The 19463-nt window shown below is 37.9% G+C and overlaps 1 protein-coding gene across 1 annotated transcript; it reads left to right on the forward strand.

Annotated features, from left to right (window-relative positions):
• Positions 1–237: 237 nt before the first annotated feature.
• Positions 238–16901, forward strand: LOC141566026 (adhesion G protein-coupled receptor E1-like; the record flags this gene model as incomplete). The annotated part of the gene is given in 9 exon segments (XM_074310005.1): positions 238–437; positions 1474–1644; positions 3042–3236; positions 7897–8132; positions 10550–10616; positions 11973–12064; positions 14921–15089; positions 15187–15291; positions 16068–16901. Coding segments are annotated over 9 exon segments (1241 nt in total), but the record flags the coding sequence as incomplete, so codon positions are not given.
• Between the last annotated feature and the right edge of the window lie 2562 nt (positions 16902–19463).

A 19463-nucleotide genomic window follows, 5' to 3' on the forward strand; every position in this document is an offset into this window, starting at 1 on the left:
GCAACTAGCTAGTGCAATGCATGGAGTGACAGGCTTGGAGGCAGGAAAACCTGAGTTCAAACCCAGAATCAGACATTTCCTACTTAGATAATCCTGGTTTGTTTGTCTCAGTTTCCTCATCTGTAAAATGGGATCATAATTGTGAAATGCTTAGCACAGTTTCTGGTACATAATAAGCTCTACATAAATATTATTATTATTATCGATTGAGGTCTTTCTCTATGGAATGTTGGTCAGGTATCACGGGAATAGCATTTACCTCTCTCCTGGGCATGGAGTCCATTCTGGATGAAAATTTCTTCTACAATCCAGAGGCCAACTTGATCAGCTCTCCTCAGAAACTTTGGGTAAATTCACACATTGTAGGTGGTATTATCACTGGCAACAAGAAAGACAGTTTCTCCAATCCAATCACCTATACTTTGGAGAATCTCCAGGTAAGGATGGTAATCTCTGGCTTTGAACTGATCCTCCTGAAATCCCTGCTAAGAGACCCTGATAAATCATTGATAGATATAATTTCTCCCCATCAGTCATTTCATAAATATGTACCGAATGCCTCCCCTGTGGAGTTACTAGGGATTTTTCTCCAGGACATTACAATTATAGGATGCTGATAGCTCTCATAATCCCTTGGCATTTAGGAATAGAGTTTAATAACCAGTTAGCTAAAGTAGGAAACTATTGCATGGTGGGCTATGGTGAGCTCCAATTTGCCCTACCTTCCTCTGTCCTCCACATTGATAACCTTGCTGCAGTAACCCAGGATCTTTCTTTCCCCTCCTTCCTCCACCCCCTGCCAGAGGAAGTATCTTGCATTTTGACTTACCTGATGATACACTCCTTTCAATTCATGGTTTGTGGTACTTGCTCCAGATGTAAAAAATTCTATTCTCTGCCTTCTACATGCCCAGCCGTAAATTCATGGCATTTCCCTCTGATACTACTAGATTTGGGGGGTTCCCTTTCAGTTTTGTTCAGGGTTGTGTATAGAGAGCTCAGTATTTCCATTCTACCACATCTCCCATATCCCTGCAATCTCCAGCCAGCTCTCATCACCATTAACAATGCTTCCCACAGTACTTTACAGTTACAAAGTCATTTATGTGGGGCAATTATATGGCACAATAGATAAAAGTATCAGCACTGAAGTCAGAAGGACCTGAATTCAAATCTGGTCTCAGACACTTAACACTTCCTAGCTGTGTGACCCTGGGCAAGTCACTTAACCCCAGTTGCCTCAGCAAAAATCAAACCAAACCAAAACAAAACAAAAATTCAAAATGATTTATGTATACTGTCCCCATGAGGAAAATGAGATCCAGTGACAGGACACAGATCAGATACAGTAACATAGCTATCTGGTGTGGAATTGAGCCTCAAATATAGTTTTTCTATCATGTTACTTTTGTAATCAACACTGAATATATTAGGGATGAACTGTTTTATCCATTTGGGCTTATACTTTTGTAGCCAAAGAAGAGATCGGACACATCCATCTGTGTCTCCTGGGATATAAATGTTGAAGGTGGGCGGTGGACACCTAAAGGCTGTGTGACACTTCATTCTACTGAAACACATACTGAGTGCAGCTGCAATCACCTGGCCAACATGGCTGTTATCATGGCTTCTGGGGAGATTCCGGTTAGTGGATATGAGTGGGGGAACAGTTCCAGGGTAATTTTTACTGGTCAAACAAATCAACTAACAAGTATTGAATGTCAATGATTTACTCACTTATTAATTCATTTGACAAGCATTTATTAAACATCAACCATATAGCATTGTGATCAGTGCTTTAAGAGATTCAAAGCTTAGATGAAACAGGGTCCCTGTCCTCATGGAGCTTCTAGTTTAGTAAAGACTACAGACATAAAAACAGATAAAACAATACACATATTTGTCTGGCTTCAAATACTGAAATATATCAAAGTCCTGTTGTAGATTGGGATGGAGGGGGGAAGAAAAGGTTATTGTTATTCAGGGGGAACCACAAAAACTTTCCTGGAGGAGGCAGCATTTGAGGTAAGATTTACAAGATAAGAAGGTATTTAACATTTCAAAAAGTATAGGGGAGACATTCCAGGAATTAAGCACAAAGGGAACTATACAAGAACATCTAAAATTGTAGGTCATGGTTTAGAAGCAGAGGAGCCAATTTAAACAGATAAGGCTGAGAAGGTAAAATGGTGCCAGATTGTAGAAGATCTTGAATATTGGACTATAGATTTTCAACTTGATTTGGAGGCAATAAAGAGTCCTTGAACATTTTTGAGGAGGTAAAGTAATCAACTCTATGTATTAATAAGATTCTTCTGAAAGTGCTACAAAAGGTGGATTAGAGAATATTGATTTGGACAGTACAACTGTCCAGATAAGTGGTAATAAAAGACCAGGGTTGGATGGTGATAGTAAGTAGAAAGTGGATAGGTAGAAGGAGGAGACAGAAGAGAAGTCACATAAATAGAATGAGGAGTAGGGAAGTAAACCAGGAAATGGTTAGATGTTGGTGGGTCTGTAGTTGGTACAAAAAAAGCATAAGACAAGGTCCTCTTGCCCTCAAAGAGCTCAGGATATAGTTAGAAGACAAAATATCCCACCAACAGAAAGTGAATAGCAATGTAGTCAGAAACAGGACAGTTAGAATAAGACAGATGTTCAGAACAATAGGAACTCAGAGAAGGAAGATTCTTTTGGGTTGGTGTGGTCCAGGAAGGCTCTCAGGGAGAGCTGGACCTTGAAGAATGGGTGAGATTTGAAGAGGGTAGAAATGAGAGGGGAATGGTATGAGGAAAGAAGGAAGTCTTTAGAAAAATGACATCCTGGAGTGATAAAGGAGGAAATCAGACTTTCAATTTATTTTAACCAGTTTAGAATCCTTGCACAAGCTAGAGTCTCCACTATTTAGTATGACAAGAAGACGAGGGAAGGTGCTGAGGCGGGGGAGGGTGGCAAAGCGTGAGCCCTGAAAGTGCCTGCCTGGGAGGTACCTGTAAAGCTGGTGCTGTGTAAGTGACCTCTGTGGTCCATCTTCCTTTCAGATGGACTTTGCCTTGTTTGTGATAAGCCACGTGGGGCTGAGTCTTTCACTAGTGTGTCTTGCCTTAGCCATTGCCACTTTCCTGCTGTGCCGCTCCATCCAGAATCACAACACCACCCTCCACCTGCACCTGTGCATCTGCCTCTTCCTGGCAAAGCTCCTCTTCCTCACAGGAGTGGCCAGGGCGGAGAATAAGGTACGTCCCAACTGCCTCGTGCCATGTAGCCCTCTCCCATCCTTCTGGTCAGCCTCTTCCCTGCTCCCCATCCTCAGGTGAGACTCCCCAACCACCCATTTCCTCTCTGTATTTCACTCTTGGTACTTTAAGACCATAGGTAAATAGAGAGACAGCATGGTGCAGTGGATAGGGCACTATGGAGTCAGAGGAACTGGATTCAAATCTTAACATTGACTGGGTTTGTGATCTTAGACCAATAATGCAATCTTTCTGTGCCTTGGTTTCCTCATTTGTAACATAAGAGGCTTAGGATACAATGGTCTTGAAGGTTTCTTCCACCTCTAAGTAATTCCCCAATGAGACACTAATTTTCTTGGCCCAGGGAAACCTGGCCCATTGCTCCATGGAAGTTCAGTAAGTGTGATGAGCACAGAAAAGAAAGAATATCACCTGAGATCTCTTTGGCAAGATGGATGAAGTCTGAGACTCAGGCAATCTGAGGGACGTGTCCTCTGCATGTGTGCCTGGATCTGTGTCCCCCAGCTTCTCTGTGCCTGAAGACTCTGCTTCTTTGGTCTGTGTTGGCCGGCATGTACACCTGAAGGAGCACTGGAGATGAATCCAAAGACCTGCATTTGAATTCTGACTTGGTTATATACTCTTCCTTCCTTCCTTCCTTTCTTTCTTTCTTTCTTTTTTTTTTTTTTTAATTTGTTTTTGTTTGTTTGTTTGTTTGTTTGTTTTTTTCTGAGGCTGGGGTTAAGTGACTTGCCCAGGTCACACAGCTAGGAAGTGTTAAGTGTCTGAGATCACATTTGAATTCAGGTCCTCCTGAATTCAAGGCTGGTGCTCTATCCACTGAGCCACCTAGCTGCCCCCCCCCCCTTTTTTTTTTTTTTAGATTGGATATCACCACCTTTATTTCCTGTTCCACACATTTTTCTTTTCTTTTTTTCCTTTTTAAATTATTTATTATAGATTTTTACTTACAAAACATATGCATGGGTAATTTTTTTCAACATTGACCCTTGCAAAACCTTCTGTTCTAAATTATTCCCTCCTTCCACCCACTCCCTCCCCTATATGGCAGGTAGCCCAATACATGTTAAATATGTTAAAATATATGGTAAATCCAATATATGTATACATATTTATACAGTTATCTTGCTGCACAAGAAAAATCAATCTAGAAAGAAAAAAAACATAAGAAGGAAAATAAAAATGCAATCAAACAATAATAAAAAGAGTGAAAATGCTATGTTGTGGTCCACACTTACTTCCCATAGTTCTTTCTCTGGGTGTATATGACTCTCTTCATTACTTAGCAATTGGAACTGGTTTGAATAATCTCATTGTTGAAGAGAGCCACATCCATCAGAACTGATCATTTTATAGTCTTCTTGTTCCTGTGTATAATGACTTCCCGGTTCTGCTCATTTCACTTAGTATAAGTTCACATAAGTCTCTCCAGGCCTTTCTGAAATCATCCTGTTGGTCATTTCTTACAGAACAACAATATTCTATAACATTCATATACCACAATTTATTCACCCATTCTCCAACTAATGGGATACATTCAATTTCCAGTTTCTTGCCACTACAAAAAGGGCTGTCACAAACATTTTTACACATGTGGGTCCCTTTCCTTCCTTTAAGATCTCTTTGGGATATAAAACCAGTAGTAACATTGCTGGGTCAAAGGGTATGTTGGATAACTTTCTTTCTTTCTTTCTTTCTTTCTTTCTTTCTTTCTTTCTTTCTTTCTTTCTTTCTTTCTTTCTTTCTTTCTTTCTTTCTTTCTTTCTTTCTTTCTTTCTTTCTTCCTTCTTCCTTCCTTCCTTCCTTCCTTCCTTCCTTCCTTCCTTCCTTCCTTCCTTCCTTCCTTCCTTCCTTCCTTCCTTTCTTTCTTTCTTTCTTTCTTTCTTTCTTTCTTTCTTTCTTTCTTTCTTTCTTTCTTTCTTTCTTTCTTTCTTTCTTTCTTTCTTTCTTTCTTTCTTTCTTTCTTTCTTTCTTTCTTTCTTTCTTTCTTTCTTTCTTTCTTTCTTTCTTTTTTCCTGAGGCAATTAGAATAAGGTGACTTGCCCAGGGTCACACAGCCAGGAAATATTAAGTGTCTGATTTGAACTCAGGTCCTTCTGAATTCAGGATTAGTACTCTATCTATTGCACCACTTAGCTGCCCAATTGGATAACTTTTTGAGCATAGTTCCAAATTGCTCTCCAGAATGGTTGGATTCATTCAGTTCCACCAACAATGTATCAGTGTCCCAATTTTCCTATATCCCCTCCAACATTTACCATTATCTTTCCTGTCATCTTAGCCAATCTGACAGGTGTGTAGTGGTATCTCAGAGTGGTATCTTAATTTGCATTTCTTTAATCAATAGTGATTTGGAGCACCTTGTCAAAAATATAACTAGAAATAGTTTAAATTTCTTTGTCTGAAAATTGTCTGTTCATATTCTTTGATCATTTACCAATTGGAGAATGGCTTGACTTCTTATAAATTTGAGTCAATTCTCTATCCATTTTGGAAATGAGGCCTTTATCAGAATCTTTGAATGTAAAAATGTTTTCCCAGTTTATTGCTTCCCTTCTAATCTTGTCTGCATTAGTTTTGTTTGTACAAAACCTTTTTAATTTAATATAATCAAAATTATCTATTTTGTGATCAATAATGATCTCTAGTTTTTCTTTGGTCACAAATTCCTTCCTCTTCCACAGGTCTATCCTATGTTTCTCTAATTTATTTGTAATCTCTCTTTATGCCTAAATCATGAACCCATTATGAACTTATCTTGGTACATAATGTTAAGTGTGGGTTAATGCCTAGTCTCTGCCATACTAGTTTCCAATTTTCCCAGCAATTTTTGTCAAATAGTAAATTCTTATCCCAAAAGCTGGGGTCTTTGGATTTGTCAAACACAGGATTTTTATAGTTATTGACTATTTTGTCCCATGAACCTAACCTATTCCACTGATCAACTAGTCTATTTCTTAGCCATTATCAAATGGCTTTGGTGACTGCTGCTTAATAATATAGTGTTAGATCAGGTACAGCTAGGCCACTTTCATTTGATTTTTTTTTTTTCATTTGTTCCATTGAAATTCTTGACCTTTTGTTCTTCCAGATGAATTTTGTTGTTATTTTTTCTAAGTAAGTAAAATAGTTTCTTGGAAGTCTGATTGGTATAGTACTAAATAAATAGATTAGTTTAGGTAATTTTGTCATCTTTATTATATTCACTCAACCTATCCAAAAGCACTTGATATTTTTCAAATTTTTTAGATCTGACTTTATTTGTGTGGAGAGTGTTTTGTAATTTTGCTCATATAATTCCTTGGCAAATAGTTTCCCAAATATTTTATACTATTAACAGTTATTTTAAATGGAATTTCTCTTCATATCTCTTGTTGTTGAATTTTGTTAGTAAAGTATAAAAATGCTGAGGATTTATGTGGATTTATTTTGTATCCTGCAACTTTGCTAAAATTGTGGATTATTTCTAATAGCTTTTTAGTTGATTATCTGGGGTTCTCTAAGTATACTATCATATCATATGCAAAGTGTGATAATCTGGTTTCCTCATTACCTTCTCTAATTCTTTTAATCACTTTTTTTTCATCTCTTATTGCCAAAGCTAGCATTACAATATTGAATAGAAATGGTGATAGTGGACAATTTTGTTTCACCTGTGATCTTATTGGAAATGGTTCCAGTTTATCCCCATTACATATGATGCTTACTGATGGTTTTAAATAGATGCTGCTGATTATTTTAAGGAAAAGTCCATTTATTCCTATACTCTCTAGTGTTTTTAATAGTAATGGGTATTGTATTTTATCAAATGTTTTTTCTGCATTTATTGAGATGATCAAATTGTTTTTGTTTATTTGGTTATTAATATAGTCAATTATGCTAATAGTTTTCATAATATTGAACCAGCCCTGCATTCCTGGTATAAATCCTACTTGGTCATGATATATTATCCTGGGGATGATTTTCTGTAATCTCTTTGCTAATATTTTACTTAAGATGTTTTGCATCAATATTCATTAGGGAGATTAGTCTATAATTTTATTTCTCTGTTTTTGTCCTACCTGGTTTAGGTATCATATCATGTCTGTGCCATAAAAGGAATTTGGTAGGACTCCTTCATTCCCTATTTTTTTCAAATAATTTATATAGTATTGGAGTTAATTGTTCTTTAAATGTTTGGTAGAATATGGTTATGTACTCTTTCTATGGCTCCAGGTCAGTCTTTCTGATTTTCTGAGCCTTGGTTTTCTCCTTTATAACCTAAGGGATCTAGACTTGATTGCTCATGTCTCTCCTAGCTCTACAGCCTCTGACCTAGATGATTTTGTGATCCTTAGCCAAAAAGATAGTGATGGGGACTGCCCAAAACAACACCTATTGAGGGTCTCTACCTTTTGAGGGGAGTCTTGGGAGACCCTACCATCTTTTTGACCCAGGCCAAACCTACAACATCCCTTTCCCATCTCTTTGGCCAGTAGAGGCACTTTGTCGTTGGGGTTACTGGTTTATTTGGCTGGGCACTTTCCACCATGACCCTGTGGAAGCAGAGAACATCATCTTTATATGAGAGTTTTCTCCTCCTCCCCACCCTTCCTATGATGCTCTCAGGGGAGAATGACAGGATCTCCTTTCTTTGCAGATAGTGTGTGCAGTCATTGCTGGCCTGCTGCACTACTTCTTCCTGGCCTGCTTTGCCTGGATGCTGGTGGAGGCTGTGATGCTTTTCTTGATGGTCAGGAACCTCAAGGTTGTGAACTACTTTAGCTCCCGAAATATCAAAGTTACCTATCTCTGTGCCTTTGGTTATGGTCTTCCAGCACTGATTGTAGTAGTGGCTGCTGGAAGCCAGTGGGAAGGCTATGGGATGCATAACTGGTGAGTATGGGGATGGGAAGTTTATTGTGCTGGGATGGGGAGTCAGAATTGTGAGGTCCAAATCTGGTCTCTATTTCTTACTATTCCTGAAATCTACAGGCAATCCCTTTCACTTTCTGGGTCACAGGTCCCTTCTTAATTTTTATGGTTGAACTAGGTTACAGCTAAGCAAAGCTATTCAGAGATTTTTAAACTTTTCCCACTCATGACCCCTTTTCGTTCAAAAAAATTTTATGCAACCTTGACTATATTAAAATATATGTTTGATTTGTTATACATATATATAAATAATATACCTATATATATGTTTGATTTGTATACATATATATGTATACAAATCAAACATTTACTTATAATAAATTATAATTTTGCAATGGCACATTCAGTTATAAGACCCCACATCTGGTCATGACATATTTAAGTTTAAGAGGCTTTACGCTATATTTTATGTTTTAACATCCCTTCGTTCTCTGTTCCAAGGCTCCTTCCAGCTCTGACATTCTGTTGGGGAGAAGGAGTTTGGATTTAAAAAGTATATTGGGGTCTTGGGCCAGTGTTGTAAAGTATCTTGAAAGAATTTATAGACTTATACTATCTCCAAATCAAGAGGCAAAGATTTTATTATTATTCCAATTACTGGTGGTCTTAAATTCCAAAAGGGAGTTTTAGCCATTAACAAGGTGAAAGACATATGCTTGATTCCCTGATGGAACTCAACAGTAACCAAGAGAAGATATTATTAGGCAGAATAAGTTGTAATGAACTTGCTGCCATAAGGCAGGACTTCCTAATGAACCCTCAGTACCATAGGGCAGGCAAAATAACTAAAAAGGAATTTAGTATAGAACATGCCATTCTGGTGGGCTAACCCTAAAAAGGACTAAGGATCTAACAGGATTTAGTGGGGTATTAGAGTACGGGGAATTTCTTTTATAAGAGAGAAATGACTTCAGGGTTTGACATCATAACTTAATCTTCTGACTGGATGTAACTGTTGGATTGTGATGATTTTGTCAATGCAAGGAATTCAACCAGGGCCTATTGCAATAAAGACTTAGAATAATAAAAAGCCTAATCAAAATCAAAATGTCCACTTAAAGAGAAAATCACATCGGTGCTCCCCCCTCTTTGGCTCAGGGAGTAGCTTGGCTTCCAGATTGTTAATAGTAATTCAGCTTTTCACAATCAATGCCTCTCCCTGTGGCCATCTAATCACTGGGTTGGTAGCAGGGGATTTCTGCTGGGGGCTTATTTACCCTCATCAATCCCATTTTCTAAGGCTACTTTCAGCTCTCATTTTCTATATTCTAAGAACTCTTCTAGTTCTGACAGTATTGCTGTTTATCCTAGAACAGGAGAAGATTTTTTTGGGAGACATGATATTTGAAGGGATATCATATAAAAGAGGGATTAAATGTGTTCTGCTTGGCCCCAAGGGACACAAGTAGGAGTGAGGGTGAGGGAAGTTGAAGAGAGAAGGGTTTAGACTAAAGATATAGAAGTCCTATTTATGAGGGAATCCCTAAAAAGGCTTTTTCTTCCCATAAGTCTTCAATTAGGGATGTTAGAGATGTAATTCTTGCTCAAGCCTGGCTTGAACTGGATGCATTCTGAGACCCTCCCCAACTCTAAGTTTCTGAGATTTGGGGATTTTTTTAGTCCTAAATAAATAATAAATTAGGAGGATTTAGAGACAGAAGAGACCTAAAAATATATTTTTGGGGGCAGCTAGCTTGAATAGATAGAGCAGCAGCCCTGAAGTCAGGAGGACCTGAGTTCAAATATAACCCCAGACACTTAACACTTCCTAGCTATGGTGACCCTGGGCAAGTCACTTAACCCCAATTGTCTCAGGAAAAAAAGAAAAGTGTATTATGTTCTGCATCCTGAAGACCCTCCTAAGTGCTAACATTCATGTTATAAGAGTCCTTCTACCTTTGCCAAGAATTTTTAATCTGGGGCTTGTTTTTTAAAAATATTTTTATAAATATATCTCAGTGTAATTAGTTTCCTTTGTGAAGCTATCTTTTTCTTTTTTTTTTTTCTTTTCTTTATATAAAGACATTATTTTGAGGAGTCTGTAGGTTTCTTCACTCACAATCACACACACATTTACATATGTATACAACTTAAGAGTCTTAAATCTAAGCTCTTTTCCACTTTAAAAAAGTCTCTGTACCAAAAAACCCTTTCAGCTCTGACATTCTGTGCTTAGGGTTCTAAGAGAACTTATAGTTGTGACATCCCATGAAACTATGCCCAGATCCTGCTTCTCCAGAGCAATAGTTATTCAAGAAATACAGCTGTTACTGGAGGGCTGGAGCAGGGTGGGGCTGGATTATTTCACCCCCATTTCTCTCCCCTAACTCCCTAACTGACTGGGTGATAAATACTGACTTTCCTTTGTTATTCCCAAGGTGCTGGCTAAATTCAGACACTGGATTCAACTGGAGTTTCCTGGGACCTGTTTGCACAATAATAATGGTATGTGAGTCACTAGTTGAAGTGTCTTTCTGAGGAAATCTGGGGAGAGAGGGGCAGGAGAAAAGAGTTCAGCCCAAGATCTGTGTTCCTTCTCATCATGACAAGGTTGAGAGATCACTAGCTCTGGACTTGAATGTCTTATAAACCAGGGAAATGGGCAGTTGGTCTAATGGCATGATTCTAGGGGTTCCAAGATGCTGACTCCTCCGTCTTTTTCTGACAATATATGATTAGAAATTATTTTTTATTTTAATTTTTAAGACTGGGTCTCCCTATCTCATCCAGGTTGGAAGTATAGGGTTTTCTGATGGATCAGTTCCTTCTCTAATTGACATGGGAACTTTGACCTGCTCTATCTGGTTTGCTTCTCCTCCCCATTCCCATGGATCTCTTTGTATCAGTGTCAAACTTAGAGTGACTATCCACTGGACTTGATTTCTAGATCTCCTTTTTTTTAGTTCTGAGTTTCTGAGCTCAAGAGATCTACCAGCCTGGGATTATGGTTATTGGCCAATAGACTTGCTAGAAATTCTTTTAAAAATGATTTGAAGAGGACATGAAGCTTGTCTTCAAGTATTTGAAGGAGAATCACATGGAAGAAGGATCAGACTTAATTCTTCTTGCCTGTGAAGGAAAGTATCAGGAGTGATAGGGAGAAACTGATAGATTTACATCCAAAATAAGGGGAAAAATTCTTAAAAATTAGAATTATCCCAAAGTGGAATAGGCTACCTTGGGACAAAGTATGTTTTCTCTTTATTAGGGATTTTTACAAGGATGAACACATATTAGGTTTGATGTAGAGCAATTTTTGTTCAATTATTGGATTAGTTGAATTTAGGGAGCACCTTTTAATGCTCATACTTTGTAAATGAGATGATCAGATGACAGCAGCTTTGAATGGGAGGTAGGTAGGGACCAGAACCCTCTGAGAATTTAGTAAAGAGAACATGACCTTGGATGAGTAGTAAGGGATATAGCAAAGGTAAAAGGATATTGCTTTTGAGAAAACTTTTGTTTTGAGGTTTTTTGTTTTTTATATTTTTTGGGATCTTGTGCCATGGACCCCTTTAACAATTTGATGAAGCCTCTGAACCCCCTTTCAGAAAAATACTTTTAAATGCATGAGATCAAATGTACAAGATTATGAAGGAAATCAATAGACTGAAATGAAGTTACCAAAATATTTGAAAAAACAAGCTCAGAGATTCCAGGTCAAGAACTCCTGGACCAGAGTTCTTTACAGACCTATTTTACATGTGAATCTATGATCCTGGCCTAGGGGGAAATGGAATCTCCAGGCCCCTCCTCTATCCCAGCCCTAATTCCAGTCCAATTTCTCTGATTTTCTTACAGATTAATTTAATCCTCCTAGTATGGACTCTTTGTATTCTGAGAAAGAAGTTGTCCAGTGTCAATGCAGAAGTATCGACCCTCAAAGACAACAGGTGAGCTCAGTGAGAGGCCTAGTGGACCAAATGCTTATGATCAAGGTGGAGACACCACAAGAATGAGGGCTGGACAGGATGGATCCCCTCCTGCCACAGAGGGCCTGGACGGGACAACCTCAGATTGAGATTCTCCAATGTTCATCTTAGAACTCGGGCTCTCTTAGTAGCTTCTCTCCATCATATTCCAAAGATGTTTGGGGTCACAGAATAATGTAGAGACTGAGACCTATAATGGTATATTTTGAAGAATGGCTTCAATGACAAATAGGATGAGAAAAAGCATGTATTCAGTGCTTATTATAATAATATACATTATTATAAGGCACTGGAGATACAAATTGGATTAAACAAGATAATTCCTTCCTTTAAAAAGCTCAAGTTTTAATAGAGAAAGACAATAATAAAGAGGAACTAGAAAAAAGGAGAGAAGGGAACTGAACATATGACCACATGATTTGGAAATGGCTGAGAAGTGACAGGTTGGTTCATTTCCAGGCTAGATAAAGTGAAAGATAATCTCTCAAAACCTAGGGCAGTGTGAGAGACAGAGCCTGAGTTCCTTTGAGACAGAGATGGAGATGATGCTCATATTCAGACAGCATAGTTTGGAAATGGCCAGGTTGGTTCTGGGCAAGAAAAGGGAACAGCTCATCTAGAGGAGCTAAAGCCCCCAGAGGCAGAGTCTAATTTCTCTTGGGAGGGTAGAACTGAAGGGAGTGGCTGTAACATGTTATACTAGATATTTAGACAAACTGGGGTCTGGTGAAACATCAGAAAATTACCATTTTTCTGGTTTTCCAAATCACTTTGCAGTGTTTCCTTTGCCCCAGTTATTAGCCTGTATTTTTAACCTTTTGTCCTTTTCTCTGAACAGAAGGACTATCTGCTAATTTCTTTGGAGGAGGGCTGCAAGGGTGCTACTTGGAGCAAATCTGTCCCATTGAATTGGCCCTAGAGAGTTTCTGTGGCCATTGTTAGCTTGTGGTTGGAGATTCTTCTTGCTTGCTCTATGGTCATCCTGTGGTTGAAATAGTCTCCTCTTCCCTGTTTGATGCTGAATATTGGTGCAAAAACAGATGCATCCTGTCAGCTGAGTTCCTTGAACATAACTATAAATCTGACATGTATGTAAATCAGTTGTTGGTATTAGTTCCTCTGACACTCAGCTATGCTCCAATACATTTAGATGCATGGAGTTTTGCTCAATAAAAGGGAAAGAAAGATGGAAGAAAGGGTTAACAGATAGAGAGGAGTCAAAGAAGATACGTAAGTTATGAGCCTGGGAGATGGAAAGGTTAGTGATGTCTGATAGTGACAGGGAAGTTTGGAAGTGGAGGAGATTTAGGGTAAAAGATAAAAAGTACAACTTTGGATATGCTGAATTTAAGATTCCTAATTTAAGATCTCCTGGAGATGTGATTCTCCAGGTCAACAGAGACTTTAGGGCTGAAGAGTAGATCTGTGAATTATCAGCAAAGAAATAATTATTAGATCCTTGGGAACTGCTGAAATCACCTTTTGAAGTCATATAGAGGGAGAATAATATAGCCCATGATAGACCCTAGAGAGACAGTTACAGTTTAAGGATATGACTTGGATAAGGAACCAGGAAAATATCCTGAATAGTTAACAGATAGGGAGAGAACCAGGAGAGAAAAGTTCTGGGGAAATTTAGAGAGAAAAATCAAGAAGAGGGAGATCCACAGCTATAGAGAAGTCAGGAATGAGGATTGAGAAAAGACCATTGAATTTAACAATTGGAAAATCATTGATAACATTCCTTTCCTTATTTACCCAATTCTTCCTTGTTCATGTTTCTGGACTTCTTCCCATAAATATATTTGCTAATAGAGAAAGTTATTTTGCTTCCTCTTTTATCTGTGTAGTCATGGGATTGTCACCATTGTTCTGACATTATTTAATAGCAAAGACAAATTGACACCTATCATTATCTACTCTGCACACCATTTTATAATAAAGGATATTCTGAGAGTAGCTGCTCAGCTATCTTTGGCTCTCAGAGAGAGATATTTTAATTTCTTTTTAGCTCTGGAATTACACGGAAAACCATATTTATTTCATTTATCTAGATTGTGTGTGTGTGTGTTAATCAGTCAAGTTTTAGCTCAGTCTCATCTTACTAAAAAAATTCTTTCTTTTCTTTCCCTAGTTCATGTTTCACTAATTCTCTTTTGCGTCAAGGTTATATTGTAATAAACATTTAACTAAATTAAATTTAAAGCAATACAAATAAAGGCATAAGTCAGCATACAAAAAAAAAAAAAAAAAGACATAGACTTACATTAGAATTCTGGATCCATTCCATTCCAAAGATTTTGGGAATGAAATTTTTCTTTCCTTTTCTTAATTAGCCCCACAAGTTTAGTTCTCAGGTGCTTCTAAATGGGAACTGAAAAACAGAAATTTTCCATCTATACGTCTATGGATTGTGTCCAAAATTAAACTGTCCATTGACATGAACCTTGGAGCCACTTGGGAGATTTTCCTGAGGCTGATATAACTTGTTAAATAGGGTGGCACTGGTTGTTGGGCCTGGGTTCTCAAACCCAACCATTTTGCCTCAGGTAAATCTCTTCAAGGAATTTAGGAGAATGATTCCATTTCCAGTCTTCTCACCACTTGTCACTTCAGTGGGGTTGTTCCTACAATTATGTGTATAGAAAAAGAGGGGAGCTTGACTGCTACATGTTTACCAATTCTCTTTTGAATAAAAAAAGCACTTCCCAAAGTTTCCAATGACCAGTGGTTATTGTTCTTGGTGATGGTTGTCCTTGGTACATCTCTTCAAGACATTTAGAGGAATGATTCCATTTCCCAATCTTCTCACCACAGGTTATTGACATTTAAAGCCTTTGCTCAACTCTTCATCCTGGGATGCTCCTGGATTCTGGGAATTTTTCAGATTGGTCCCATAGCAAGAACCATGGCTTACTTATTTACCATCATCAATAGCCTGCAAGGAACCTTCATTTTCATCATCCACTGTGTCCTCAATCGCCAGGTAAAAACCATAGCTACCACTTCTTTTTCCATGCAGCCTTCCCTTCATGAAAGCAGCTGAAACCCAGAAATGTATAACCTTGTTTCTCAATCTCCAGGTGCAAGAAGAATATAAAAAATGTTTCACAGGGAAAGCCAAATCTAGCACCATTTCTCAGTCTTCGGGAATCTTGTTATCCTCAGTGTCATCCACTTCCAAAATGGTAAGGGATTTCTCATGTTTTTAGGGTTGGTCTGGGGAAAGAAAAGAATTTACCTCATAAGAATACATGACTAGGAAGAAGATCAAGGCTTCTTAAACTTTTCCCACTCAAGACCTCTTTCTCTCAAATTTTTTTTAATATGACCCTGGGTATATAGTTAAATAAAATAAGCATGCAAATCAAATATTTACTGATGATAATAATTTCACAACCCTCACATTCAGTTAAAAGACCCCATATGGGGTTTAAGTTTAAGTTTAAGAAGCTGGGCCATAAAGGAAAGGGCTTCCAAAAGTTGGAGGCAACACACTTTTATTAAGCACTTATGTGCTGACTCTAGGCTAAATGCTAGGGATACTAATATAAATATAAAAAAAGATAATCCCTGTCTTCAAGGAGCTTATATTCTTAAGTATAAAAACAACACAGAAAAAGGAGTTAAAGAAAGTAGGAGGAGGGAGCAGGAGAGTAGGGGAGGAGGAGATGAAGGATCCTAAAAGGGACATAGTGTTAACATCTGTAAAGACAGAAAGAAGCACTAGTAGAGGAATGAAGATAATGACTAAGGAGATAACGATACCAAGCAATGTGATCCTTGTCCTTTATGTATATTCTAATAGAGATCTATAATAGATATAGCAAACCGTGGAGCTTAGTCTCTTCCAGTCAAAGTTTCACATGTGAAGATTGGAGGGATAGAAATTGGAGGGTGGGGGAGGTGCTGTGATATTGGTACTTTTCTCTATAATCTGGGAAATTATTCTTTTCTCTCATAGGACTGAAGTCTCTTTTAGTTCCTGAAGACATCACAAAGTAACAAGGAATATGTCAGCAAAGACAAATTTATTGGGATTATTTTGTAAGCTATCCAAAGCTTAATGTAATAATCTAGCAGGATAGTCACCTGGCACAGTTGTCAAGTACATAGAAGACACCTGAAACATCTGTCTCCCACTGTGATTCCCTTTGCCCACTTTGAAGTTATGACTTCTGCTTCAGGAATCCAGGCTACAAGATAGTTAATCCTTGCAACTTGAGAAAGCAAAAGCCATATATCCCAAGTGGTCAATTTTGTTGACAAAATATTATTTCTATTTCTTAATTTATTTTTGCAAAATATCTTTCCCTATCCAATTGTTAAACATTTATTTTTCCCCCTTCATTCCATTTCTACTCCTAACTGAAAAAGAAAAGAAAAAAAATCCTTGGAAAAAATATAGACAAATTCTCATATCAGTCTTGTAATTCTACATATTTAATCTATCACCTCAGGATGTGATAAATTCTTTGTCAAGTGATACTGCTTCAGAACCAGAAGATCGCTGTACACTTCAATGCTGTATGAAGATGTATTCTGATGGAAGTGGATATCTTCAACATAAAGAAGATCCAACTCACTTCCATCTGATCAATGATGGACAGAAATAACTACACCCAGAGAAGGAACACTGGGAAGTGAATGTAAATTGTTAGCACTAATATCTGTCTGCCCAGGTTACTTATACCTTCAGAATCTAATACTTAATGTGCAACAAGAAAATGGTATTTACACACATATATTGTATCTAGGTTATATTGTAACATATGTAAAATGTATGGGATTGCCTGTCATCAAGGGGAGGGAGTAGAGGGAGGGAGGGGATAATTTAGAAAAATGAATACAAGGGATACTATTATTAAAAAAATTTACTTATGCATATATACTGTGGAAAAAATTATAAAAAAAATTAAAAAATAAAGTTATGAGGTTTCTTGAGACCATTTCAGACTGTCCTTGAAGTAAAAATTATTTTATAATAATATGAAGATATAATTTGCCTAATAAAATACTCTTTTTCAACTCCAAAAAAAAAAAAAAAAAAGTGATACTGCTTCATCACTAGCTCTCTGGAATCATGTTTGATCCTTGTGTATTAATTAAAGTTCTTTAGTCTTTCAAAATTCTTAATTTTTCAGTGTTTCTATTACGGTTCTCTTGGCTCCATTCACTTCATTCTCCATCAGTTCATACAAGTCTTCGAAATTTTCTTTGAACAACTTGCTATAAATGAACAAATGCCTCTTGCTACTTGTATGAGCTAAGAGGAGTCCCATTCTCTCTGTGCTTCAGTTACCTTGTTAGGAGAGAGAGGGAGTTGGACCCAACCATACACTTCCTTAGATCTCTTCTGTCTCTAAATCCCCCTATTCTTTGATATGGGAGCATATCATTTAACCTTTATGGGCCCCAGTTTTCTAGCTATAAGATTAGAGAATTATGCTAATGATCTCTAAAGTCCTTTCTAGCTCTACGCCCTAGGAGTCTTAAATTAGTGATGAAGAGAACAATCTCTTGACATTAATTTTACCTCTGAGAAGTTTATTTGGAATAGCAAGAGTGATTTTTGCTCTCCCCCAAGACAAATTTTACATTGTTCTCAGAAATGGCCAATTCAATCCAAAGGCCCCATTCTACTAGCCCACAGGATTTCCCTTCAAACACTTGATGTTTCAGTCAAACTGAATCATTGTCAATCCCCTTTTCTCATCTTTCCTTTCTCCTTCTCTGGGACTTTGTTCAAACCACCCTCATGCCTCCAAATTAACTCCCTTTCCCATTTCCATCCTCATCCATTAAATTTCCACTTTCTAAGCCTTTCATTATATATCCAATTGGAAGAGATTTCTCCCTCTTTCGATTTCTGATGGTTTTTTACCTGAGCCTTGCCTTTCTCCTTAACTCACAAGGGATTACATCCTAATATTTTGTGCAACTGTCCTTCCCCATTGTTGTTATTGTTGTTCAGTTTTCTTTTACTTGTGTCTGATTCTTTGTGACCCCGCTTGGAGTTTTCTCGGCAGAAATATTGGAATGGTTTGCCATTTCCTTTTTCAACTCATTTTGTAAAGGAGGAAACTGAGGCAAACAGAGTTAAGGGACTTGCCTAGGGTCTCACAGCTAGTAAGTGTCTGAGACCAGATTTGAACTCATGAAGATGAGTTTCAGATTCCAGGCTGGAGCTCTGTGCACCATGGCGCCACCTAGCTGTCTTTACTTCTCGTGTTAAAATATAAATTAAATGAGAGCAGATGCTATGTCTTATTTATCTTTGTGTCCTTGACACTGGAATTTCATTGTGTATTTAATAGAGAATTAATAAAATGTTTGAAAAAGAAATCTTAGGATGTGAACAAAATTAATTATTGTGTGGATGAAGATGGGGATCTCATTACTACTGAGGCTGAATTTTTAAAATGGAATAAGAGATAATAATGAAGCCCTGCCTTTCAGTGAGAACTCATTCACTCTCTGCCCCACTTTCAGTACAGTGCTTTGAGCTCACAGGAAGGGAGAGAGTGATCACTGATTACTCAAAGCCCTGCCTTGCATGGGGCACCTGTTCCCAGCCCCCCCCAGCCCAGCCAGTGTTCATCCAAACACTTCAGCACCCAGGAAATTTAAAAGAACACTTTCACTGTTTCCCTGCATGAAGCTTTCAAATGCAGCTCTTTGCTTAATTCCGATAAGTTATTCTTCTGATCAGAGAAGACTAGGCAAGGTATGGGGCCCAGAATGAGGCATCCAAGAAACAGGCTTCCCTTCTATGTTCATCTTGTGATGTTTCAGAGGTGGATTGTGTTAAGTAGTGACTGTATTTTATTGGAGTTCCTGCCAAGCCATGAGCTAAGATCATAGGACTGTCAATTTGGAAAGGAGAGAATTACGGCCTCTTAGAGGCAGGTGGGACCTCAGAGCAGAACCATAGCAAAGGTGAGGCAAATAGGGCAGTTCTCCTGAGTGTACAAAGCTGAGGTGGGGGGGGGGCACAGAGAAAAATATGACACTAACAAGATGACAAATGTTTAGGACAAGGTATCTGGGTAGAGAACATTGAAGACTATGCTATAGGAGCATCAATTAAAATAGAAAAAGAGAAGGGAATAAGTCTTTATTTAGCATCTATTATGTGCCAGGCTCTGTGCTCCATGTTTTACCCACATTATCACATTTGACCTGGGATGTAGGTTCTATTATTATATTTATTTTATAGTTGAAGAAATAAGGGTTGAGAGAAATTCAGTGACTTGCTCATCAACACAACTATTAAGTGTCTCTTAAGCGGATTTCAACTCAGATCTTCCTGGCTTCTGACACCGTGCTTTATCCACCATGACCCTCCCAGCATAGATAA

The sequence above is a fragment of the Sminthopsis crassicaudata genome, chromosome 1, assembly GCF_048593235.1.
Source record: "Sminthopsis crassicaudata isolate SCR6 chromosome 1, ASM4859323v1, whole genome shotgun sequence".
Lineage (NCBI taxonomy): Eukaryota > Metazoa > Chordata > Mammalia > Dasyuromorphia > Dasyuridae > Sminthopsis > Sminthopsis crassicaudata.